The sequence below is a fragment of the Sus scrofa genome, chromosome 2, assembly GCF_000003025.6.
Source record: "Sus scrofa isolate TJ Tabasco breed Duroc chromosome 2, Sscrofa11.1, whole genome shotgun sequence".
Lineage (NCBI taxonomy): Eukaryota > Metazoa > Chordata > Mammalia > Artiodactyla > Suidae > Sus > Sus scrofa.
In genome coordinates, this window is record NC_010444.4 from 75,807,092 (window position 1) to 75,834,870 (window position 27,779).

A 27,779-nucleotide genomic window follows, 5' to 3' on the forward strand; every position below is an offset into this window, starting at 1 on the left:
TGATAAAACTATTATTTTTTACTGTTATGAATAATTACATTGATAAAATCATAACAATATGAGAAATAAAATTTACTAGAAAGAAAAATGCCTAAACCTGTATGCACCCGGTAATACTGACTCAAAATGTATAATGCTTAAATTTACAAAGTTACAAAGTTGATCTGACACCTCATAGTTGCAGTATTTTAATATTTTTTCAGCAAAGGAAAAACAGAGACTGATATTTGTTAGCATGTAACTTATTTGAAAACATAGACTATTTCTCATCTGCTCTTTAATAAAACACCAAGGTGTTACATTTTACTTTTTCTCCTCCTGGCTGGTGCTGAAAGTCTACAGAAATGGAAATGATACTTGTAAAAGGTAAAATGGGCTTTTGGAGCTTTGTAGATCATTAAAATGAAAAGCTTCCCCCCTTTCCTCCTATCAAATATTAAAAATGCTTCTTTTTTGGAGTTCCTGTAGTGGCTCAGCGGTTAACGAATCTGACTGGCATCCATAAGGACACAGGTTTGATCCCTGGCCCCGCTCAGTGGGTTAAGGATCTGGCATTGCCGTGAGCTGTGGTGTAGATCACAGACACGGGTAGGATCCCACATTGCTGTGGCCGTGGTGTAGGCCGGTGACTACAGCTCTGACTGGATCCCTAGCCTGGGAACCTCCATATGCTGTGGGTGTGCCCCGAAAAAGACAAAAAGACAAAAAAAAAAGTTTCCTTTTCAAGGATGACAAATATATTTTATTTTATATTACATGTTACTCAAGTTGATACTTTATGTTCTTTAGGTTTGCTTACCTCCAAATCACAGAAATGATGAAACAGTCCCCTTTTCTCCATAATATGACAGACTGCTGCTCTACCAATTCGTTTTAGCTAAACTCAATTATTTACGCTTTCTAAACTTAGCAAACACAAGCCCAAACCTGAAAATACATTCTTTTAAACAAGCCCTGACTGATACAACCCACTATATGTGCATTCAAACTGCTTTAACTCACTATACCCAGTTTGATCAAACAGTGTGGTCTTGGTGGTTTGGGGCTAGAGAGCACTGACAAAATACTATTTAAGCTTTTATTATTAACAATGAATAAGCAATCCATTTAATGATAAATGTTCAAGTATGTAAAAATTTTTTAAAAATGTTTACATGACAAACGGCCTTAACTTGTATATACATGCTAATAATGACTCATAATGTACAATACTTAAATTAACAGAGTTGATTTGGGATCCATAACTGCAATGGCATATTTTAATATATGCTCAGTAAATGAAAGAGAATATTTGTTAGTGTTATGTGTTGAACTGTGTTCCCCCAAAATCCATGTTGAAATCTCAGTACCTCAGAACATGACCTTAAAACAGAGTTGTTGCAGATATAAATTAGATGAGGTCATACTGGAATGGGATGGGCTCTAACCAATAGGTATGGTGTTCTTAAAAAGAAATGCCACGTGAAGAGATAGGCATGCACAGGTAGAATGCCACATGAAGATTACTTATGCTTGCCACAAGCCAGTGAACAAAATACAGAAGACAGGAGTGCCGGAACAGATCCTTTTCTGGCACTTTTAAAGGCAGCATGGTCTCTTGCTTCCAGAACTATGAGACAAAAATTCCTGTTGTCCTAAGCCACCCAGTTGTAGTACTTGGTTATAGTAGGCCTAGGAAACTAATACTGTTTGTATACAAATGACTTGAAAACACAATTTAAAAAATTTCTAAGGAATACATACAGGAGTTCCCATCATGGCGCAGTGGTTAACAAATCTGACTAGGAACCATGAGATTGCAGGTTTGATCCCTGGCCTCGCTCAGTGGGTTAAGGATCCAGTGTTGCCATGCACTGCGGTGTAGATCGCAGATGCAGCTCAGATCCCGCGTTGCTGTTGCTGTGGCTGTGGTGTAGGCCGGCAGCCACAGCTCCAATTGGACCCCTAGCCTGGGAATCTCTCTATGCCACAGGTGGGGCCCTAGAAAAAATGAAAAGAAATACATACAGAAGATTGCACTTGAAAATAAAACATTGTTTTTATGAGTCATAATCAAATATAATAATTAAACCCGTATCAAGGAACTGCATTCAACTCTAACAAGACATCTCCCCAAATTTATCAGGAAGGCATCAGTTCTCACATAGAAGGACTCAGAACATTAGATTAACAAAGTTCCATATGTTGTTTTGTTCTGCTGCAACTTTGTAGCTTTTGTGGTAGAATTAGGATCAGAGAGCCATGAAAAGTTTACAAAGAGTTCTCTTTATAAATTAGACCTTAAAGAAAATATTAACATCCAGAGAAGAGCAGACACCATCATAGCATTAGGGATTGATCACTAACCATGAGTCTGAATTAGAGGTCTGAAGGAAAATCCAAACTGTGAGTACCTGACCCTAAAATGCATCCTTGACACTGAGCTCTTGGAGATATTTATGTAAGCCTACAACTCTGAGAAAAACAGAAATCAAATACTTGGCATTTCTTTTGATGGTACTCTTTTTTTTTTTTTTTTTTTTTTTTTTTTTTTTTTTTTTTTTTTTGTCTTTTTGCCATTTCTTGGGCCGCTCCTGTGGCATATGGAGATTCCCAGGCTAGGGGTTGAATCAGAGCTGTAGCCACCAGCCTACGCCAGAGCCACAGCAACTCAGGATCCAAGCCGCGTCTGCAACCTACACCACAGCTCACGGCAACGCCGGATCCTTAACCCACTGGGCAAGGCCAGGGATCGAACCCACAACTTCATGGTTCCTAGTCGGATTCGTTAACCACTGCGCCATGATGGGAACTCCTGATGGTACTCTTGATTGGTAAGGCCAACAATCAGGTAAATGGACTGAAAGCTTCCAAGAAGCCCCTAAGCATCTTTCTATCATACTTTAATGTGGCCCCAGAAACTTAGCAATGGCTTCACTTCTACCTTCCAAATCACATGCCAATAGGCTACCAGTAAATCAGAACACAGAATCATAAAAGGAAGCGATTCTGGGAAATACGGTTCCCACCATTACCCATGCTGACAACACAATCCAGAACTCTGTTTATCTATCTCATGGTTGCATCACAAGTGTCTCTTCCATTTAATCCTACTGTTCAATTCCCAGTCACAAGCCAGTACAAAGCAAAGGGCAGGACTTTCTGCCGTGGCACAGCGGAAATGAATCCAACTAGGAACCATGAGGTTGTGGGTTTGATCCCTGGCCTCGCTCAGTGGGTTAAGGATCCCGAGTTGCTGTGAGTTGTGGTGCAGGTCGTAGACGCAGCTTGGATCCTGCATTGCTGTGGCTGTGGTGTAGGTCAGCAGCTGTAGCTCCAATTTGGCCCCTAGCCTGGGAACCTCCATATGCTGCAGGTGCAGCCCCATAAAGCCAAAAAAAAAAAAAAAAAAAAAGCTGAAAATAACAATTCACATGAGACTATGAACTTCACAAAACTCTGCATTACAAATTTCTGCCAACTATGTGTGTGAATGAGGCTCCTCTGGCCTAAAATAAACAAATACTCTTTCTCAATACCATGGTAGAAAACACATAATGGGTGAATTGTCCAGTATGTGCCACACTAAGCCAGTAAGAAAATCCCAACAAATATCAGTGTCATTGTTCCAATAACCTCTTAAGAACAATTTAAAGAACTAAGATATTAAAACTAATTACACATTAAAAGTACACTTCAAGGAGTTCCCACTGTGGGTATTTAATGATCCAGTTTGTCTCTACTGAGCCACTGGTTCAATCCCCAGTGCAGTGGGTTAAGGATCCAGCACTGCTGCAGTTGTGGCATAGGTTACAATTATACATCAGATTCAATCCCTGGCCTAGGAACTTCCACATGCCATGGGTGTGGCTGAAAAAGAAAAAATAAGATAAAATTTTAAAAAATATAATAATAATAAATTTCAAACCACCCATGAATCCAACGAACTGTAAAGCTAAATGTTTTATTTCTTAAAATAGAAGGAAACCACTACCTGCAAAATTTATGTACTAGAGCTAAAAGGGTACTTTGACAATTTTCATCTAAATGTTTATTTGCAAAAGGGAGTTCCCTTTGTGGCTCAGTGGTTAACAATCCTGACTAGGATCCACGAGGATGTGGGTTTGATCCCTGGCCTTGCTCAGTAGGTTAAGGATCTGGCATTGCCATGAGCTATGATGTAGGCCATGGACAGGCTCAGATCCAGCACTGCTGTGGCTGTGGATTAGGCTGGAAGCTGCAGCTCTGATTCCCTAGCCTGGAAACTTCCACATGACATGAGTGTGGACCTAAAGACCAAAAAAATAAAAAATAAAAATAAAATTAAATGTTTATTTGCAAAAGAACTGGAAATACACTCCCTATGTGTACATTTTAACGATGAGATACTCCTAAGGGCAATGGCAGATTTACAATTTTTATAAGACCTCTCTCCTGATGTGAATTTTCTGAAGCACTGTGCATGAGTTCATTTGCAGGAGGATTTCCCACATTACATATGTAGTGGTTTCCTGTAGCATGTGTTCTCACATGCCTTCTTAAGGAGGAGGAACAACTGAAGGCCTTCCCACACTGCTTACATTCATATGGTTTCTCTCCTGTGTGCATTCTCATATGTATTGGTAAAGATGATGGCCATTTGAAGACTTTACCACATTCCTTACACTCGTAAGGTTTCTCGGCAGTGTGTGTTCTCACATGCTGTTGCAAAAGTTCAGGCCAACTGAAGGCTTTCCCACACTGCTTGCACTCATAAAGTTTCTCTGCAGTGTGCCTTCTCATGTGCTTTTGTAAGGAGATGTGGCAATAGAAAGCTTTCCCACATAACTTGCACTCATATGATCTGTCTCCCGGCTGCATTCTCACATGTTCTCGAAAGCAGGCAGACAAATTGAAGGCTTTTCCACACTGTTTACATTCATAGGGTTTCTCTTTAGCATGTGTCCTCATATGTTTTCGTAAGGATATGGGCCAGTTGAAAGTTTTCCCACACTGACCACACTGATAAGGTTTCTCTCCAGTGTGCACTCTCATATGTCCCCGAAAGGATGAGGGGTGGCTGAATGCCTTCCCACACTGGTCACATTCATAGGGTTTTTCTCCACCATGCGTCCTTTCGTGTCTTCGAAATGACTGGGGATAAATGAAGGTTTTTCCACATTGCTTGCATTCATAGGGCTTCTCTCCGGTGTGAATCCTTTCATGTCTTCGAAAGGACTGGAGATAAATGAAGGTTTTCCCACACTGTTTACATTCATAGGGTTTCTCTCCAGTGTGTGTTATCATGTGCCTTCGAAAAGCTGATGAATAACTGAAAGCTTCCCCACATTCCTTACATTTATGTGGTGTCTCCCCAGTGTGGGATATCATGTGTCTCCGAAAAGTTGAGGAATAGCTAAAGGCTTCCCCACATTCTGTACACTTATAGGGCTTCTCTCCAGTGTGTGTTATCATATGTCTTCGAAAAGTTGAGGAATAACTAAAAGCTTTTCCACAATCCTTACATTTATATGGCTTCTCTCCAGTGTGAGTTCTCTCATGACTAGTAAGACTTGAAAAATCAATGAAGGCTTTCCCACATTGCTGACATTTATAGGTTTTCTTGGCAGTATGAATCCTTATATGCCGGTTGAGGGAATAAGTACGAGGAAAGGTTTTTCCACATAATTTACAGGTGTAGGTTCTCTCTCCACTGTGGCTTCTCACATGCTTCCTTAGGTGTGAACGACAATTGTAGACCTTCCCACATTCCTGACATTGATATGGTTTGTGTCTAGTGTGAGCAGTGTGGTGACTCTTGAGGGGTAAATGGTGCCTGAAGGCTTTTCCATCTGCATGAGCTTCACACCATTTTACTCCATTAAGAATTTTCTGGTACAGATTAAGATCTGGAATTGGACTGAAGCTTTCCCCACATTGACCATTACTCTCACAGAGTCTCTCCACCACATGATTTCTGTTAAAAATGAGAAGCATGTTATCAGCAGTTTGATTACTAATGACTTATTAATATTTATCAGTAAGTACAAAGATTAGACTTTCTCCAATTTCAGTTAATGTGCAGATTTTTTTTTTTTAATTGGTATTTCCCCAACATAATTTTTCCCCCCACTGTATAGCATGGGGACTAGGTTTTCTTTCTTTCTTTTCTTTTCTTTTTTGTCTTTTTGCCATTTCTTGGGCCACTCTCGCGGCATATGGAGTTTCCCAGGCTAGGGGTCTAATCGGAGCTGTAGCTGCCAGCCTATGCCAGAGCCACAGCAAAGCAGGATCCAAGCCGCGTCTGCAACCTACACCACAGCTCACGGCAACGCCGGATCCTTAACCCACTGAGCAAGGGCAGGGATCGAACCCGCAACCCCATGGTTCTTAGTTGGATTCGTTAACCACTGCGCCACGACGGGAACTCCTAGGTTTTCTTTCTTATCTGACTTCTTTTAAAGTGGAATGAACTCAATAACATGGAAGAAGCTCAACCACAACCATTACAAAAACAATGTTTCTTAAACATAGGCTCTCCTGCTGATTGTTTCTAACACTCAACATCAATGTCACATTTAAAGAAAAAAAATCTTCATGAAAATCCCAATGAATGAACAAATTCGATCTAGGCTTATGTGTGTTTTGTTTGCTTGCTTTTTAAACTTCATAACATACTAAGATTCTCTCCCGGAATGCTGCCTTCTCTCATGAGTGAGACTTACCTTGGATGTCTCCTCTGGTTTGTGTGCTGATCTTCAAGGTTGAGCTCTTCCCAAATTTTTCCTAGGACAGAGGCCCAGGAATCATTTCCAGTGAACTTTGGTATGTTATGTTTCCTGGATATTTTATTCCCATAAACATCCTGCTGAGAAACTGACCCAATGGCCTTAAACTGAGTTTCATCATCTGAAAGCAAAAATGGAACTAAACTTACAAGAAAGAAGGTATTTGTTAGTCAAAAAAGGCACCAAGGAGTTTAGCTGTGTCAAGATTTCATCAGTAAAAAATACAAGGGGTCAAGATGGTAAGCACTGCAATAAACACAATAAAATTCTCACAAGGTTCAAAAACAGACCTCACTTGGCCCGAAGGCCCCATGAAACTTATATCCACTAATGATACTAAGGGAGCTTTCTTTACAGTAAGAATTCAATTTAACACTTAACATTTTCATTCTTATGGAGAGAAACTATTAGATTCTAGTTCTATGATGGCTGGGACCATGTCTGTCTTGTTAACAAATTCCCTTTTTGCATTCCAAATCTTGGAATAGTGATGTGCCAGAAATGCTTGTCTCTAAAAGACTAAGTGAAGGAACGATGTCATTCTTACCCACTGAGGCCAGGTTTCTGAAGTTTTCTAGCATCACTTCTCTGTAGAGCTCCCTCTGAGCAGAATCCAGCAAAGCCCACTCCTCCAGGGTGAAGTCCACGGCCACATCCTCAAAAACCACTGAATCCTAAAAAACACCCAAGATATGCACAGGAGAAGTATGAGACTCACAGCACTGGGCAACTGGACCCAAGCAGAGGACCTTCAAACATGATTCTGTGGTCACCTAATGTCTATCTACCACTCAGTCGTCACACCTCTTACTGTGGTGACCTAATGTCTATCTACCACTTACTCACTACACCTCTTACCCATGTCTTCAAAGAGTTAACAGCACTAGTACACTAAAGAGAACAAGTTTCTACATTTTTACTATGACCACCTCAAGTTTTATTCTTCTCTAACCAAAGGGTTCAGACCACACTGCAGAAATGAAAAAAATGCTATACCAATGAAACAATATTTGTATTTTAAGACCCATCAATCCTTCATGATACAAGCAATTTCAGCTCCTCCTGTCTCACACCATAAACACATGAAGCCCAATGTCACCTGGATGAGATTTTAAGTAATAAAAACACAGTGAAGGACTGGAAACTTTCCTTCTCCTCCCTTCATCAAATATGAGAGGTCAGTGGGCCTGTATGAACCCAACCTGCTGAAAGGGCCAGCTGGTCATACTGTCTTAAAAAACTCCAGACCATAGGGACAGTCCAACTAGCTGACTGAAACATTTCTATTGAAGCCGGCAATGCCAGATCCTTAACCCAGTGAGCGAGTCCAGGGACTGAACCCACAACCTCATGGTTCCTAGTTGGATTTGTTTCTGCTGCACAATGGGAACTCCAGAAAAAGTATTTTAGAAAAGAGTGTGTGTGTGTGTGTGTGTGTGTGTGTGTGTGTAATTGGATTACTTTGCTGTACAGCAGAAACACAACATTGTAAATCAACTATACCTCAATAAAAATAATTTAAAAATACATAAAGGATTCAACAGTGCCTTCCTACAAAGGAAACACTCCCTTGCCTCAAATTCCAGGAGACAATGGTTCTTTACAAACCATCCTAGAGGCTGCACTCTCAACTTCCTTCCTGTCCCTGTCCCTCCCCTGCTGGGCACAAGGGCATGTCAGGCCAACCCCTGAGTACAGGAACCACTGAGGTACATGCCTCCCTTAATCCATTTTTTTTTTTTTTTGTCTTTTGTCTTTTTTTGTCTTTTGTTGTTGTTGTTGTTGTTGCTATTTCTTGGGCCGCTCCCTCGGCATATGGAGGTTCCCAGGCTAGGGGTTGAATCGGAGCTGTACGGCCTACGCCAGAGCCACAGCAATGTGGGATCCGAGCCGCGTCTGCAACCTACACCACAGCTCACAGCAACACCGGATCGTTAACCCACTGAGCAAGGGCAGGGACCGAACCCGCAACCTCATGGTTCCTAGTCAGATTCGTTAACCACTGCGCCACGACGGGAACTCCCCCTTAAGCCATTTTTAACAGAGTTCATCAAGGAGTTCTCGTTATGGCGCAGTGGTTAACAAATCCGACCAGGAACCATGAAGTTGCGGGTTCGATCCCTGGCCTTGCTCAGTGGGTTAACGATCCGGTGTTGCCGTGAGCTGTGGTGTAGGTTGCAGACGCGGCTCGGATCCCACATTGCTGTGGCTCTGGCGTAGGCCGGTGGCTACAGCTCCAATTGGACCCCTAGCCTGGGAACCTCCATATGCTGCAGGAGCGGCCCAAGAAATGGCAAAAAGACCAAAAAAAAAAAAAAAAAAAAAAAAAAGTGAGAGTTCATCAACCCACTTACATCCAAGAGCTGGAGAAAGAAAACACTCTCATGCAACCATTTTTTTATTTGGCCACACCCACAGCCTATGAAGTTCCTGGGCCAGGGGCTGAACTCAAGCCTCTTCAGAGACAGCACTGGATCCTTAACTTGCTGTGACAGCAGGAACTCCTCATGCAATAATTGTGATGCCAGAATTGAGTAGCCATTCAACAGAGCAGAAGCCTAATAGGAATATCCCTATTGTACAAGGAACAACAGGAACTCCCTGAGTCAGGTGAGTCTTACAACCCAGGTGAGTTGTTGCAGTACAGTTACCGGTAGAGTTTCTTCTAATAAGTTTTCCTACCTAGTGTACAGTTAAGGAATAGATATTGCAAGCCTTAACTTTATCCTTAGTAACATTTGCTGGCAAGGGTGGCCTTGGCTGGTGACTGGGAACCTTAAATTATTTTTTTTTTTAGGGCCACACCTACAGCATATGGAAGATCTCCGGCTAGAGATTGAATCAGAGCTGCAGCTGCAACCACACCACAGCTCATGGCAACACCTGATCCCTTAGTCCACTGAGTGAAGCCAGAGATTGAACCTGCATCCTCATGGATACTAGTCAGGTTCATTACCTCTGAGCCACAACAGGAACTCCTGGGAACTTTAGTTTTAGAGGGTTTCACATCACCCTCATTACCGTCTCTAACCTGATTATGCAGACAACACTGAGAATGCTGAGCACCTCCTTGCTTCTGAGAATCTGGGCTTGGCATACATGCTGACATGTACCGTATCAGCTGTCAGTAAAGCTCCCAGGCACTGTCCCTAATGAGCCTCCCTCACAGACATGCTGTCACAATGCACTGCTGGGGCTATCTGGCATGTCAGGTATGATTCCCCAGAGAAAGGACTCTTGAAAGCTTTCACCTGCTTTCCTTCCAACTTCTCTTCATGTGTCTTTTCCCTTTGTTGATTTCACTGTGTGTCTTTTTAACAAACCACGGTCGTGAATACAACTATGAGCTGAGTCACATGGGTCCTCCTAACAGGACCTAGGAGTGGTCTTGGGGACACCAGACACATTAGACGTGGGATTTGCAACCCTGACTCACTAAAATATGGCAGAAGCGCCATCTGGGAAGTGGAAGGGTGAAGAGGGAGAGGAGGGTGAACCTTTGGTGCCCCAGTGGCTGTGGAGTCACCTGGGGGATGAAAGGGCAGCTGAGCTGCTGTCAGTTGCAAGGTTAGAAGTTGATGGAGGTAAAAGTTAGAGTTCCAACTCCAGGTGGGCTGGCTCACCAGACACACCAGCTGCCTGTGGTCATGCTGCTCAAGTGAGGAAACAAAGTCCAGGGCTGGTAATGCCTTTGATTCTCGCCTCCATCCAGGCAGAAGAAAAGGCCAAGTTCCCCAAAGCGAGCTTTGCATGGGAAAACATGTTAAAAGATGGCACTGCATGGGGAGAGGAAAAGTTAAATCAGTTCCTAGAGCTGAAGCAAAATTTCAAACAAACAGAAGGGGAAACTCCAGCTTTTTTTTTTTTTTTTTGCTTTTTAGGGCTGCACTGGCAGCACATAGTAGATCCCAGGTTAGGGGTCCAATCACAGCTACAGCTGCTGGCCTACACCAGACACAGCAACACAGGATCCAAGCCACATCTGCGACCCACACCACAGCTCATGGCAATGCCGGATCCTCAACCCACTGAGCAAGGCCAGGGATGGAAACCACAACCTCATGGTTCCTAGTAGGATTCGTTTCCACTGCGCCATGATGGGAACTCCCAGCTTTTCTTTTTTTTTTTTTATTTTTTATTATTAAAGTACAGTTGGTTTACAATGTGCCAATTTCGGCTGTACAGCAAAGTGACTCAGTCATACATATATATACATTTCCTTTCTTATATTATTTTCCATCATGGTCTATCCCAGGAGACTGGACATAGTTCCCTGTACTGTACAATAGGTCCTCATTGCTTATCTATTTTAAATGTAATCCTTTACATGGGAAACTCCACCTTTTCTTCAACCTGTCTGCTGGCAGCTGCAGCCGCCTGCCCTCCCCCACCCCCAACCCCACCTGTGCCAGCCAGGATCCTCCCTGGCAGCTGTGACACCCTCCGTAAATACTGAACTTACTACAAGGGACTTGTTATGGGTTAAATGAAGTCCTGCCCCCACAAATATGTTGAAATCCTAAACCCTCTTACCAAGAAATGTGACCTTACTTGGAAATAGGATCTTTGCAGATGTGATCGAGTTAAGATGAGGTCATTAGGGTGGGCCCTCATCCTGAGACTGGTGTCCTTATTACAGGAGGAAAATGCCAAGACAGAGGTGCATAGGGAAGGCAGTGATGTGAAGAGAGATGCAGAGGCTCAACTCATGCTGCCACAAGCACAGGAATGCCTGGGGCCACCAGAAGTGATATGACTGCAGCTTGATGTTGGATCTGTTCCCAGACCAGGGACTAAACCCAGGCCACCACAGTGAAAGCACCAAGTCTTAACCACCAGACCACCAGGGAAGGCCCAGGAAACCTAGAGGATTCTGAGGGACCCTACCAAGACCTTGATTTGGAACTTGCAGCCTCCAGAATTGTGAGAGAACAAACAGAACAAACACATTTCTAAGCCACCCACACTATGGTAATTTCTTATATGGCATTCCTTGAAGAAGAACACAGGGTCTGACTGCAATGAGAAAAAAGGGGAAGGGATTTTTTTTTTTTACTTAAAACGGTTTTGTTTTATGGCTACTTATTGCACCTGACTGTATGATAAAAACTGATACAAACAGTATCTGTAATTTTGTAAATGCCTGAGGGATCATCCCAGTGAGTGCAAAGAAAAAGTGAGACCCAGCCTCCCCGCTATTTGCATCTGGTGCGGGAGTTGGCCATGAACTCTAAGTATTAGAAACAAGTTTAGTTCTCCATAAATGGTTTTCTTTTTTTTTTTTTTTTTGTCTTTTTGCCTTTTCTAGGGCCACTTCCCGCGGCATATGGAGGCTAGGGGTCGAATCGGAGCTGTAGCCACTGGCCTATGCCAGAGCCACAGCAACGTGGGATCCGAGCTGGGTCTGCAACCTACACCACAGCTCACGATCCCCAACACCAGATCCCCAACTCACTGAGCAAGGCCAGGGACGAACCTGCAACCTCATGGTTCCTAGTCGGATTCATTAACCATTGCGCCACGACAGGAACTCCCATAAATGGTTTTTTACTGACTTTTACCTACTGGTGGTTCAAAAAAAGAGGGAAACAAAATGAAAAGGCAAGCAACCTCTCTCCCTTTTTTTTCTTTCTTTTTCAGCCACCCCAGAGCATATGGAGTTCCTTGGCCAGGGACCAGATCAAAGTTGGAGTTGCAACCTTTACCACAGCCGCAGCAACGCTGGATCCTTTAACCCACCGTACCAGGCTGGATATTGAAACTATATCCTGGTGCTGCAGGGATGCTCCCGATCCCACTGCACCAGAGCTAGAACTCCAACACAGCCCATCTCCAAGTAGAGATCTACTTTAATAATTTTATTTATTTATTTATTTATTTTAGCTTTTTAGGGCCATACCCAAGGCATATGGAAGTTCCTAGGCTAGAGGTCAAATCAGAGCTGTAGCTGTCGCCCGCTCCACAGCTACAGCTACGCCAGATCCAAGCTGTGCCTGCAATCTATACTACAGCTCATGGCGGTGCTGGATCCTTAACCCACTAAGCAAGGCCAGGGACTGAACCCAAGACCTCATGGATACTAGTCGGATTCGTCACCACTGTGCCACAATAGGAGCTCCCTACTTTTGGAATTTTAGGTAAAAGTGTTCAGTTTGCAGGCAGACTCTTACGATGACCCTCAGAGGCTGCCCACTGACCAGCAGAGGTTCAGCTGGGCTCTAAGGCAGACAGACAAAAAGGCTTGGGACCATCTCAGAGCTGCTACTTGCTCTGAGAACACAGCTGTCTGACCTGGCAGGGTTTGGGCTTTGCTGCTGTGGGAAGCCCCTTAGGTTTTACAGAATTCTAAACTCAAATCCTAACTGCCTGAACTTGACTGTAGGTTCAAACCCAACAGTGTGCCCACTGGGCTGCTCAGGTCTCCCAGGCTGTGCTGACCTGAGGGCAGGCATCCAACCCCACCACGAGGAGCACTTGTCCCTAACTAGGGAAACCTCACAGAGGCTGGCCACCTTTGACTCCCTTACAGTCACCCGAGAGAGGGCATGATCTGCGATGGGACCTGCAGTCAGGCAATGGCTGAACTTCAGAACTGTCGCTTTCCAGGCAGATGGCCTTGAAGGCCGTCCACAGGCTTAGGTCCATCAACTAGAGCATGTGGGTAACAAAACTGAAGCAACGGTGCCCCCACTCTACCGCAGCTATCAGCCCAGCTGCCCCGCACTGACCCCGCCCACCGTAGGCTCTGCCCCGCCCAGGACCACTTGTGCCTTCTGCTGCTCTTCTCAGGTATGCAACCCATCTGGACACTGTCACATCCCTGGGAGGCACTCAGGTGATCAAGCTTCCTGCTTGAGCTGTGCTGTCTGGGAACTGATAACCCGAGACCAGGGAAGAGAGTACAGGGTACACACATACTCATGTAGGTACGCACGCGCTATGCAGAACTCTTGAGCCTGTAGCCAAGTAGCTTTCTAAGCTCCCCATGGTTAATGGGACTTATTTGAACTGGCTTTGTCCAGGACCCCAAAGGGCGGAAGGGAAATAGATACTGCAGGTTGGTCTCCCTCCACTGCTATAGTCCTACTGATAATAAATTTGCTGGGAAGATGTCCGTCCAAAGGCCGAGGGGACTGACAGCACAGAGAAGCCTGGGTGTAAAGTCCCTCTCCTTATAAAGCCCCATATGAGAGGCAGGTCCCCCTTGGTGTCTGGAACTCAGATTTGGGGAGAGGTCTCACCTCTCTGACAGCAGTGGTTCCTCTACCTTTTTTATGCAAATAATACAGTTTATGCTCAAGGCCAAGTCGTCCTTCTAGGCCTCTGGAATCTTGGTTCTGGCTCATCAGGGGACATCTACATGACCAGCCCCCCCATAAAACCCTGCTAACAGAGCACTTCATCTGTGCTGTCACCAGGGCTGCTGGAGGAATGAAGCTTGCCTGCATGATTTTGCAGGAGGGGACCCTCAGCATTCTGCACCTGGTCTCTTCGTAATCTGCCTGGGCACCTTTCTCTCTGTTGAATTCACTTTGTTCTTAGGGACAGAAATCACAGCCCCAAACATAACTACTCACTGAAGCCTGGGAGGCCTCCTGGTGAACCCCCAAACCTAGGGTGGGCTTGGGGACTGCTACAGACTGAGGGTTTGTGCCCTCCCCCCAAACTCATGTTACAATCTGATTCCCAATGAGATAGTGTTCGGAGATGGGGCCTTTTGAGGGTGTCTAGGAATGATTAGTGCCCTTATACAAAAGACCCCAGAGGAGTTCCCTGGTGGCTCAGTGGGTTAAGGATCCAGCATTATCACTACCATGGCATGGGTTTGATCCTTGACCCAGGAACTTCCATGTGCCACAGGCATGGGCAAAAAAAGACCCCAGAACAAGCAGTGCTGGAAAAGTGTATGATTACATGTAAAAGAAAGAAATTAGAACATTCTCTAACACCATACACAAATATAAATTCAAAATGGATTAAAGACCTAAATGTAAGACCGGATACTATAAAACTCTTAGAAAGAAAAAAACAAAACAAAACAAAAAAAAACAATTCAGTTGAAAAATGGGCAGAAGAGCTAAATAAGAGGTTTCTCCAAAGACATACAGATGGCCAAAAAGCACAGGAAAAAATGCTCAACATCCCTAATTATTAAAGAAATGCAAATCAAAACTGCAATGAGGTATCACCTCACATCAGTTAGAATGGCCATCATCAAAAAAGTCTACAAACAATCAATGTTGGAGAGGGTGTGGAAAAAAGGGAACCCTCCTACACTGTTGGTGGGAATGTAAATTGGTACAACAACAATGGAGTTGTATGGAGGTTCCTTAAAAGACTAAATGCAGAACTACAAGACAATCCTGCAATCCACTCCTGGGCATCTACCCAGAGAAAACCGTAACTGGAAAAGATACATGCACCCCTATATTCACTGCAGCACTATTCACAATAGCTGAGACATGCAAACAGCCTAAATGTCCATAGATGAATGGATTAAGATGTGGAACATATATACAATGGAATACCATTCAGCCATAAAAAGGAATGAAATAATGTCATTAGCAGCAACATGGAGGGACCTAGAGACTATCATACTAAGTGAAGAAAGCCAGACACAGAAAGACAAAAACCATATGATATCACATACGTGGAATCTAAAATAATGATACATTGGCATTCCCTGGTGCCCTAATAGTTAAGATCCGGTACTGTCACTGATATGACTTGGGTCACTGCTGTGGTATGGGTTTGATCACTGGCCCAGGAACTTCTGCATGCTGTGGGTGTGGCAAATAATAATAATAATAATACACATGAACCTATTTACAAAACAGAAACAGACTCAGAAAGCAAACTTACTGTTACCGTAGAGAAAAAATGGGGGTGAGGAATAAATTAGGAGTTGGGGATTAATATATATATATTACTACATATAAAATAATCAAGGGTGTTCCCGTCGTGGCACAGTGGAAATGAATCCGACTAGGAACCATGAAGTTGTGGGTTTGATCCCCGGCCTTGCTCAGTGGATTAAGTATCTGGCATTGCCGTGAGTTGTGGTGTAGGTCACAGACGTGGCTCGGATCTGGCATTGCTGTGGCTCTGGTGGAGGCCGGAGGCAACAGCTCCAATTAAACCCCTAGCCTGGGAACCTCCATATGCTGTGGGTGCAGCCCTAAAAGAACAAAAGACAAAAAAATTAAAAAAAAAAAAAGATTAAATAATCAGCAAGGACATACTGTATAGCACAGGGAACTCTACTCAATATTCTGTAATAAACTACATGGGAAAAGAAGCTGAAAAAGAATGGATATATGTCTACGTATGACTGATTCACTATGCAGTACACCTGAAGCTAACACAACATTATAAACTGACTATACTCCAATATAAAATTAAAATCGAATTGAAAAAAGTAAAAAAAAAAAAAAAAAAAAAAGGACCCCAGAGAGCTCCCTGACCCTTCTGCTGGGTGTGGACCCATCAAGAAGAGGGCCACCTATGAAGTAGGCCCTGACCTAACACTGAATCTGCTGGTGCCTTGGTCATGGACTTCCAGCCTCCAGAACTGTGAGGATAAATGTCCACTGCGTATAAGCCACCCGGACTGGGGGATTTTTACTACGGTGTCCCAGCTGACTACAACAGGGACTCTCAACATACCTAGCTTGAAACCATCAAATACCTGTAACACTCTTTACAATGTTCATTTTTTAAATGTGCCACTGAGCACCCTGGTTACAGAGAAAGACTTACAGGGAGCTTCACACACATTAGCTCATATGTCCTTATAGTAACTCTGTGAGGCAGACATTATTAAAAGTAGTCCACAGCAGAGGCAATGAAGAACAGTGATGACATCACACCATCTTGGCACACCTGCCCTTCCTTCACACACTCACAGTTGTTCCCCTAGTGTGTGATATCTCCCACTGTGATGAGGAGATAAGCTTGTCTTCTCCCGGGCACTAGGGAGAGGCCAAGCTCTGTGTCTCAGGCAAGAATACTTTGGAGAGCTAACACCTGGCTATTTCATTTAGGAAAATTTATTTAGGTTATAGATCTTGCAGGCACTAGGACTACAGCACTAAGCAAACAAAACTTCTGAACAATATGGATCTTAAATTGTTTTGGAGGAAAACAAACAAATTAAATATAAGTACTGAGGAAAATGCGGCAGAGTGAAGGGATATGGAGTGGGAGATACATATATATATATATATATACAGAGAGAGAGATTTTTCAGGTGTTTGTGTGTGTGTATATGCTGATATCAATACACATATACTGGAATGAATGGCTGCAGGGCAGAGTAAAGGACAACAGTAAAATAATCATTTGAGCTAAGACTGCAAAATGATACCTAAAAATCTAAAATATATATGTAGGAGTTCCCGTTGCAGCTCTGAGGGTTAAGGACAAAACACAGTGTCTGTGAGGATGCATGTTCAATCCCTGGCCTCACTCAGTGAGTTAAGGATCTGGCACTGCCACAAGCTGCAGTGTAGGTCACAGATGCAGCTCAGATCTAGTGTTGCCGTGGCTGTGTTGTAGGCCTTAGCTGCAGCTCCCATTCACCCCTAGCCTGGGAACTTCCATATGCCGTAGGTGCAATCATAAAAAGAAAAAAATAATAATATAAAATATATATGAATATACAATTATATACATGCATAATTATACATACATTCACATAATTTAGTATATTCAACATATCGGTTATATTTGGAGGGGGAGGGGGCTGGGGTTCATTTCAGATCTGGCATAAAAGCTTGTTCTACATTTAGGGCTGAGTTTCATTACACAAAGGGTTTTTTTTAATATTGCCATCAATTGTACATACATCATGTGCACTTTCTCACACTGATGTTGTATCATACAATAGAAAACTCTAAAGTCGACTCATACGATTTACCTATAATTATCTCAGAGTTGCTGAAAGGCATTTTATAATATTCAGTAGTCATATAGTAAAAAAACTCCTACCATTGGGAGATATATGATAATGTGCATGACCAAATAACGGAAAATTTATAAAAGAATATTCAAAAAAGAACAAGGAATATATAAACAGTAAAAGTTCAGTGTTTTCTCTAAGACAATTATGTACAAATGAAGTATGGCCAGTTGATCTCACTTTTTTTTTTTCCTTTTTCTTTCTTTTTCATGGCCAAACACATGGCATATGGAAGTTCCCAGGCTAGGGGTCAAATCAGAGCTACAGCTGCTGGCCTATGTCACAGTCACAGCAACATGGGATCCCAGCCATGTCTGCAACCTACACCACAGCTCATGGCATTGTTGATCCTTAACACACTAAGCGAGGCCAGGGATCAAACTTGTATCCTCATGGATACTAGTCGGATTCCATTCCGCTGTGCCACAATGGGAACTCCTGCTCCCACTATTAGTCAACATTATACTAGCTCTCCAATCCAGAAAATGAACAAATGTGCAATACAGAAAACAAAACCCTTGCCATTTTGTTAATGGCTGCATCTGCGGCATATGGAAGCTCCAAGGCCAGGGACTGAATCCAACCCATTGCTGTGACAGACACGGCAGCTGCAGCAACACCAGATTCTTTAAACCCACTGTGCCAGGCATTGAACCCACATCTCCACAGCAACCCAAGCCACTGCAGCCAGATTCTTTTTTGTTTTTTGTTTGTTTGTTTTTTGTTTTTGTCTTTTTGCCTTTCCTAGTGATGCTCCTGCAGCATATGGAGGTTCCCAGGCTAGGGGTCTAATTAGAGCTGTAGCTACTGGCCTACACCAGAGCCACAGCAACGCAGGATCCGAGACACGTCTGCAACCCACACCACAGCTCACGGCAACACCAGATCCTTAACCCACTGAGCAAGGCCAGGGATCGAACCTGCAACCTCATGGTTCCTAGTCAGATTCGTTAACCACTGAGTCACAACGGGAACTCCCCGCAGCCAGATTCTTAACCCACTGTGCCAGAGCAGGAACTCCAGAAATACTGGTTTTAATGCTTAACTCAAACAGCTGTACATGTAGGAAACCAACAGGACAAAAATATGATCACAGAAAAGATTCTGAAAAAGATTCCAGGATAAAACTCAATATAAAAATAAATTTCAGGCAATTGCCATTGTGGCTCAGCAGAAACAAACCCAACTAGTACCCATGAGGACTTGGGTTTGATCCGTAACTTCACTCAGTGGGTTAAGGACCTGATATTGCCATGAACTGTGATGTAGGTCACAGACTAGAGAGGCTCATATCTGGTGTTGCTGTGGCTGTGGTATAGGCCAGCAGCCACAGCTCTGATGTGACTCCTAGCCTGGGAACTTCCATATGCCGTGGGTACGGCCCTAGAAAGACAAAAAATAAAAATCCAGAATAATAACAAAGCAAAATGAAATAAATGAAAGGATGGCACATGTTCTTAAAAAGACCTCAATATCAAACTCCCCAAGATGACCTATAGTCTTTACAAAATTCATTAAATTCCCAAACCAGGTATGTTTTTTAGGACTTGACATACTAACTTCACAAACCTATTAAGAACAAATGTTCAAAAACAGCCAAAATATTCTGCAGAACCAGATGGGAACATGCCCATCACACAACAAGGATTTTTTTTAGAAGAGAAAGAAAACAATTCCATTATCGAATCAGCATTAAGCCAGAATGTGATACTTATTACAATCTAAGAGATTACAAGGACTGTAAGACACCTCACTCTTCATAGAACCAGGCAGATCAACCCTTTGCATATCTGTTCTCGAACAAAGCTAGTCAGGTAAGAGGACTTGATAGCACCATTTGTTACCCATAATTCTTCCTAAATTTATTTAGTTGGGGTGACCACCTGTGTTAGCTAATTGCCTTTATCCAAAGGAAAAATTAACTTCTTTATGACAAGAGGCATCCGCCCAACTTAGGCTCCTACCCTTCCGCAGAAACTGGGTTATGGGGGCTCTATCTTCCTGGGTGATGACATTTCAAAAAGACAGGTCAAGGTCCTTGAGAAAGGCATTCCTGGGTACTAAAGGTGCCAAAAGTTTATTTAGCTTTTAGAAAGATTTACATGCATGTCAAAGAAACAGCACAAAGAATTTAACAAGTTCTCTAAATGCTCTAAAAACAGGAAACAAGAGGAAGTCTCTTCCCTTATTTTTTTTTTTCTTTTTGTCTTTTCAGCCTGCAACCTCAGGATATGGAGGTTCCCAGGCTAGGGATCTAATTGGAGCTGTAGCTGCCAGCCTACACCACAGCCACAGCAACACCAGATCCGAGCCACATCTGTGACCTACACCACAGCTCACGGCAACGCTGGATCCTTAACCCACTGAGCAGGGGCCAGGGACTGAACCCGCAACCTCATGGTTCCTCGTCGGATTCGTTAACCTCTGCGCCACGACGGGAACTCCTCTTCCCTTATTTTCAACAAGGAGAATTAAGCCTATTATTTTTCACTTGTATTCGACCTTACAAGAGGCATGAATTAAAGTCCACAGAAGACTAGATTTTGCCGTGTCTTAGACTCTCAGAGGAATGGAAACCCACTGGCCTGTGACATGATTTAATTTATTTATAGCCACACACAGCAAGGATTTTAAGGCAAGAGCATTCCTGACACAATGGACCTAGGTCTACAGAAAGGAACAGAGCCCCAGGCAGGCCTGTGTTTATGAGAGACCTGATTCACGACAGGGCAGCCACTTGGAGGCAGGCAGAAATGACAGATACTTCAATACATGGCACAGGACAAACAGGTATATATCTGGAAAAAAAAAAAAAAAAAAAAAAAACAGCAACACTAATTCAAAGAGATAACCTGCACAGAGTTCCTGCTATGGCACAACAGAATGGGCCCCATCTTGGGAGCGCTGGGACACATGTTCCATCCCTGGCCCAGCACAGTGGGTTAAGGATCCAGTGTTGCCACAGCTTTGGCTTAGGCTGCAGCTCAGATCTGATCCTTGACCCAGGAACTCCATATGCCGCCAAAAAAGAAAGGAAAAAAAAAAGATACCTGCACCCAAATGTTCCCTGCAGCACTATTTACAACTGCCAAGACATGGAAGCAACCTAAGTGTCCATCAACAGATGAACAGATAAAGAAGATGTGGTACATGTACACAATGGAATACTACTCAGCCATAAAAGAGAATAAAATGATGCCATTTGCAACAACATCAATGGACTTGGCATTATGCTAAGTAAAACAAGCCAAAGACAAATACTGTATGATATCACTTGTATATGGAATCTCAAAAATAAACTAGTGACGCAAAAATACAGAGAACAACCAGTGGTTATCAGGAAGCTTGTATTTCCACCTCTTCCATGGACAACTATCAACTTACTGCAGATTTAAGCAAACTGTATTGCAGATAATAAGAAACAACAGTTATTATCTACTGTCACAAATTAAGTCACTGATATTTCTGGTGAATCTTTAACACTCACCAATTTCACCTACCACGCTTTGTGGCACTATATTCACTTCTCTGCAGCTGTACAGGAAAGGAGAATTTCTCTATTTCTTTGACATGCTTTCCCCCCAGAATTCTGGAGGCTAAGTCCTGGAATTCTGTTTATCATCCATAGGAACAGTCTTGAGAAACTTACTGCAGACTGGGGGAGATTTTAAATGAATGTTTAACAAGTGGAATGTAAGACTTTTTCTTCTGAAACTCATTCTTTTGAAAATACTGTTTCCTGCTGTATTTTTTTTTTTTTTTTTTGTCTTTTTGTCTTTTTTTTGTTGTTGTTGTTGTTGTTGCTATTTCTTGGGCCGCTCCCACGGCATATGGAGGTTCCCAGGCTAGGGGTTGAATCGGAGCTGTAGCCACCGGCCTACGCCAGAGCCACAGCAACGCGGGATCCGAGCCGCGTCTGCAACCTACACCACAGCTCACGGCAACGCCGGATCGTTAACCCACTGAGCAAGGGCAGGGACCGAACCCGCAACCTCATGGTTCCTAGTCAGATTCGTTAACCACTGCGCCACGACGGGAACTCCCCTGCTGTATTAATTAAATGTATTTTACATCTGCTGGAAAGCTGAGGTTCCAGTAAGTGAATACATCTTTTCAAGGTGACAAACCCAGGAAGGGGCAGTGTTGAACTGGAACACAAAGGTCTGTGTTAATAACTACAAGGGTCAGGTGCAGTCACGCTACCACGTGGAGCACCCCTCCCCCACTACTCCCTGAAGTGCTCGCTGAACAAAGGACACTGGCTGTAGCCAGTGCATTTTGCTGAGGAAGGGGGGACGGTGAGGCGTGCTGCCTTACCCCAGGGTGGGCTTCCTTTGACCTTTGTTTTTCTCCCTTCACCTGTGAGACCCCGGGGGCAGGAAACATTTCTGTCTTTCCTCCTCAGCACCGGCATCTGGTTAATCGACCAGTCGTGTCCCTCTAGGGAATGAGAACTGGGATGGGAGTCACTCAGGACCTAGGGCATACCAGGAGACCCTTACCAGCGCAGGGCCCCCAAGTAGGTCCCCGCAGACTCCTCACCCGCCCCCGCAGGCTGCAGGCAGGGAGGAAACGACCAGGGGCTGAGGTTCCCAGATCCCCAAGCAGAGGGCGGTTGTGCGCATCTGGGCCACCCAGGCAGTCCTGAGACCCCAGACTCCCGCGCAGAAACTGGACGGGACGCTGGGACCCCACCCGCAACCGCTTCTAGCCAGTTCTGGCCGGTTCGACCCAGCCCCTCCTAGTCTCAAGCCCCGACCTCACGCACTCACCATCTCCGCCTTGCTCCAGGATCTCCCGGGCGTCCTCCCTAGGGCCTGGGCAGGTGAGAGCGATGGGGAACAAACACCTGAGGCCCCGCGGGGCAGGTGCGCAAGAGCGCCACGACCGGCCGAAAACGACCTGCACCTGGACTGGAAGCGCTCCCGGCCCCAGCTCTGATTGGATGGTCTTCTTGGCACTCAACATCCACCGGGCTCCTGAGTAGAAGCTGCTCCGCGTCCCGCTGACCTGATTGGGCAGGACCTCGAGCATTACTACTGCCGGGGGCTCTGATTGCACAGTTTCCCGAGACCCTCCCCTAGCGCCCCCAATTGGACAGTTCTCCGAGCCCCGCCCGGTTTTTTGTGTTTTTTTTTGCCAGATTGCGCCGCAGGCACGCCTTCTGATCATTGAGTGACTGGCCTCATGGATCTATTGCCGACCCGTAACCCCAGAGATAGCTCGGCGCAGAACCTGCCCCTTGGCCACCAGCCCTGAGTCCTCAGGAACGGGGAGTCCTGATTCACTTTGCACGTGAAGCACCCTCTGTTCCTGTTCCGTGCCGGGACTGAACGGGACGAGGGGTAGGGGGTGGTGGAGTGACCTGGTGACCTCCGGGGTCAGGAGTCAGCCATGTGGGTGAGGTCACCGTGGAAACGTGCCCTTCGATTAAGAACGAAGATGCTCGTGATGTCACTGTCGGCAAGTCCGGCCTAGCTCGATTCTTGACTTGTAACCTTGACACGAGAAGGCAGCGCCCCGACTGCTGGGACTAGGGATCAGCAACTCTGCCCTGGGGACTTTTTCCCCCTGTGGGAGGTGGATCTGAGACCCCAGCCTCTCTGCTGAACTAGTGTCATCACAGCCACAGGTGTGAGATGTCAGAGTCCTCAGGTGTGCGTTTTATGCTGCAAAGAAATTTATGTTTGATCAGGTTTTTAGCCAGAGAATTTTCAAAATGAAAAGGGTCTCATAGTGCATAACAATATGAATGTACTTAATGCCACTGAAATGTATATTTTAAAATTAAGATGGTTAATTTTTTTATCTATTTTGTCACCATATTTTTAAAGGTTTTATTTTTCTAAAAAGCGGTGATATCCCAGAGGCAACTGAATTCCTCTATTAACTGATATCAAACAACAAAAAAGCTTATATAAATTTGGAATGGACCTGAAAATTCTTAATACTCTTAATAGATGGGGGCCAAACACCAAATATATTTAATATGCCTGCTTCTCTTAGAAAACATTCTCTCACTTGACATTAAGTGGACGCCCAAACTCTGCTAGCACTTGTCATTTTAATTACAGAATTTTTTACATTTCTTTTTTAGAGTTCCCTCCTGGCTCAGTGGGTTAAGAATCCAGTGTTGTCACTGTTATGGCTTTGCTTACAGCTGTGCTGTGGGTTTGATCCCCGCCCCGGGCACAGCCAAAAAAAAAAAAAGAAAGAAAGAAATGCTTTTTTAATGTTTCCAAAAATGTTTAGGTGCTTTCATAAAAATGTGTTTGATTAACATGTAAAAAGCAATGGAATTTCTACTATGGCACCCAGCATTGCTGCAGCTGTGACATAGATCACAGGTTCCACTCAGATTCGATCCCTGGCTTGGGAATTTCCATATGCCATGGGTGCAGCCAAAAAAGAAAAAAAAAAAAAATCAAGGCAAAAATAAATTACTTGCTGGCTTTATAAACTATTAAAAAATATATACTTTTAAAAATATGGGAGTTCCCATCGTGGCTCAGCAGAAACCAATCTGACTAGCATTCACAAGAATGCAGGTTCAATCCCTGGCCTTGCTCAGTGGGTTAAGGATCCAGTATTGCCGTGAGCTGTGGTGTAGGTTGCAAATGCAGCTCAGATCTGGCATTGCTGTGGCTGTGGTGTAGGCTAGTGGCTGCAGCTCCGATTTGACCCCTAGCCTGGGAACCTCCATATGCTGCAGGGGCAACCATAAAAAGCAAAAAAAATTAGATAGATAGATAGATATTAATAATGAATGCCAAGTTTCAATAAATCAGCATGGAATTTCGAGGTCTGCCTAAGACTGGGTCCTGTCATAGACCTCAAGCACTCCTGCCTGTTGCCATTATGTACTCAGAGATCTATCTTGTGAGCATCACACATAAAGAATGTCATTTCATTTCTTAAGGTGGAAAAATGGAGACTGGTTTCTGACCTCCACAAAACATCCATTGCCACGAGAGCAGAGTAGCATGTGGCTTTCTGAGGGAGGGGAGGGCGAGGCAAGGTGTTGAGGCCACGCAGGGATGTTATTCAAGCACCAAGGTAACAGAGACATCCTCCAATCCCTCTCCTCCTGTCTTCCATCCTCCCTCCAATCAGCACAAGCTGCTGGCAAAGCAGAATCATGGTTTGCAACATTTCTACTCATATCACGAAGCAAAGTATTGAATGATAGCTGCGGCCAGCAGATAAAAGTTCCCAAAGATATCCACATCCTAATTACTGGAACTCATGAATGTCTAAAGAGACTTTGCAGGTGGAATTCGGTGAAGGCCCCTGAGATGGGGATGGTCCTGGATTCCCTGGGAACCCAGTGTCATCACAAGATCCTCCCAAGAGGGAGGCAGGAGGGTCAAAGGCAGAGAGATGGGAAATGCTGACCCCCTGGTTGTGAGGATGGAGGAAGGGGTCTCGAGCTAGGGATGTGGTACCTCCAGAGCTGGAAAAGGTGTGAACAAACTCTGCTGGAGCCTCCAGAGGAACCAGTCCTGCCCATACCTTGAACATGGGCTTCTGACCTCCAGGACTCTGATAAGGATAAACTAGCTGTGGATGGGGAGTTTGAGGTTAGCAAATGCAAACTATTACCACTTAAATATATAAGCAATGAGGCCCTACTGTACAGCACAGGGAACTATACCCAGTCTCTTGGGATAGACCATGATGTAAAATAATATGACAAAGGGAATGTATAGGAGTTCCCGCTGTGGCTCAGTGGGTTAAGAACCCACCACGGTCTGTGAGGATGCAGGTTTGATCCCTGGCCTCTCTTAGTGAATTAAGGATCTCAAGTTGCTGCAAGGTGTGGCTAGGTTGCAGATGCGGCTTGGATCCAGTGTTTCTGTGGCTGTGGTGTAGGCTGGCAGCTACAGCTCCAATTTGACCCCTAACTTGGGAACTTCCATATGCCACAGGTACAGCCTTAAAAAGAAAAAAAGAAGGAGTTTCCGTCATGGCTCAGCAGAAACAAATCCGACTAGCATCCATGAGGACGCAGGTTCAGTCCCTGGCCTCACTCAGTGGGCATTGCCATTGAGCAAAATGCCATTGAGTCCCTGGCCTCACTCATGGCATTGCCATGAGCTGTGGTGTAGGTCACAGACCTAGCTCAGATCTGGCATTGCTGTGACTGTGCCGTAGGCTGGCGGCTACAGCTCTAATTCAACCCCTAGCCTGGGAACCTCCATATGCCATGGGTGTGGCCCTAAAAGACAAAAAGAAAAAGAAGGCAGGAGGGAGGGAGGGAGGAAAGGAAGGAAGGGAAGGTATATATATATGTATGCCTGGGTCACTTTTCTGTATAGTACAAATTGGCACAACATTGTAAATCAACTATACTTTAAGAAAAAAAAAAAAACCAACCTAGCTTTTTCCAGTCACTAAATATGTGGTCATTTGTCATAGCAGCAGCAGGAAACTCCTATAGTGGGTCTGAAGCAGAGAGACAATAGCTTAGTAAGTGGTACACATAACTCCTATTCTCAACTTCTTTCACAAGGAAAATTTGAACTTGCCATGTGCTCCTTCAACACAGCTCTGCTCCCACTCAGTACATCTCGGAGTGACCTGATGATGCTCATAGAACATCTTTGCATCTTTGTGTTTGAAATATAGCACTTTTTTTGAACAGATGATGTTCTGACTAGAAATTGTGTTGCAGGAGTTCCCTGGTGGCTCACTGGGTTAACAATCCAGCATTGTTACTGCTGAGTCTCAGGTTGCTGCTGTGGTGCAGGTTTTTGTTTTTGCCTTTTTGGCCTCACCCAGGGCAACTGGAAGTTCCCATGGGCCAGGCATTCAACCAGCGCCACAGTTATAACTAGACCCACAGCAGTGAACACGCTGGATCCTTAACCCACTGAGCCAAAAAGGAACTTCCTGTGGCATGGGTTTGATCCCTAGGACTTCCACATACCTCCATCATGGGGAAAAAAAAAAAGGAGGAGAAGGATATTAAACACCCAGAAGTTTAGAGAATCCCTTTTCTTCTTCTTTTTTTTTTTTTTTTTGCCACACCGTGGCATATGGAAGTTCCTGGGCTAGGGGTCCAATCAGAGCTGCCAGCCTATGCCACAGCCACAGCAGCGCCAGTTCCAAGCCATATCTGCAACCTATGCCTCGGCTTGCAGCAATGATGGATCCTTAACCCACTGAGCAAGGCCAGGGATCCAACCCGAGTCCTCATGGATACTAGTCGGGTTCATTGCTGCTGAGCCACAGTGGGAACTCCAGTGGTGACTTTCAAGGGACAGTTTGGAAAACACCTTATATCCTTACTTATAAATGTGGCAGTGGCCTGGTATAGGTTGCTCAAGTTCAAATACAGATCCCCCTACTTTCTGGTTGGCTGAATTTGGGTAAGATACCTTATTTCTTTCTTTTTTTTTTTTTTTTTTTTGTCTTTTGTCTTTTTTTGTCTTTTGTTGTTGTTGTTGTTGCTATTTCTTGGGCCGCTCCCGCGGCATATGGAGGTTCCCAGGCTAGGGGTTGAATCGGAGCTGTAGCCACCGGCCTACGCCAGAGCCACAGCAACGCAGGATCCGAGCCGCGTCTGCAACCTACACCACAGCTCACAGCAACGCCGGACTGTTAACCCACTGAGCAAGGGCAGGGACCGAACCCGCAACCTCACGGTTCCTAGTCGGATTCGTTAACCACTGCGCCACGACGGGAACTCCAAGATACCTTATTTCTGTGTCCCCTTCTGTAAAAACCCCTATCTCCTGGGGTTTGTTGAAAAGGTAAAATGAGGAAACACATACAGAGGCTAGACTGGTGTTGGAATTATAGTAAACACCCCATAAATGTTGGTAATGATGACACACATCCACACTCTGGCAAGTACATCTCACAGTAGGCTTTTCCCAAGGTCATTTCACCTCTCCACGTCCCAAGACCTACTGCATTGTATCCTTACCATCTCAGTGTCCACAGTCCTCCTCAACTAATTGATGAAACTTGAAATCCCTTGGGCTCCTCTGTTTCTTATTGTGAAAATGATCCCAGAAGTACCAAGTGAAATGGCAGCAGGCAGAAAACCACACATAATCAGATGACCC

At 44.4% G+C, this 27,779-nt stretch overlaps 1 protein-coding gene across 2 annotated transcripts; it reads right to left on the reverse strand.

The window, feature by feature from the left end:
* Positions 715-27,775, reverse strand: LOC110259371 (zinc finger protein 555-like). Of its 2 annotated transcripts, XM_021084173.1 has the most exons (6): positions 27,638-27,775; positions 22,479-23,375; positions 20,421-20,504; positions 7,294-7,420; positions 6,684-6,867; positions 715-5,935 (listed from the first exon to the last, which is right to left on the reverse strand). In XM_021084173.1, the coding sequence occupies exons 4-6, from the start codon at positions 7,325-7,327 to the stop codon at positions 4,354-4,356; spliced, it is 1,800 nt and encodes a 599-aa protein (XP_020939832.1). In that variant the 5' UTR covers positions 7,328-7,420; positions 20,421-20,504; positions 22,479-23,375; positions 27,638-27,775; the 3' UTR covers positions 715-4,353. The 2 variants fall into 2 exon arrangements, with proteins under 2 accessions (XP_020939832.1, XP_020939831.1); XM_021084172.1 differs by lacking the exon at positions 20,421-20,504.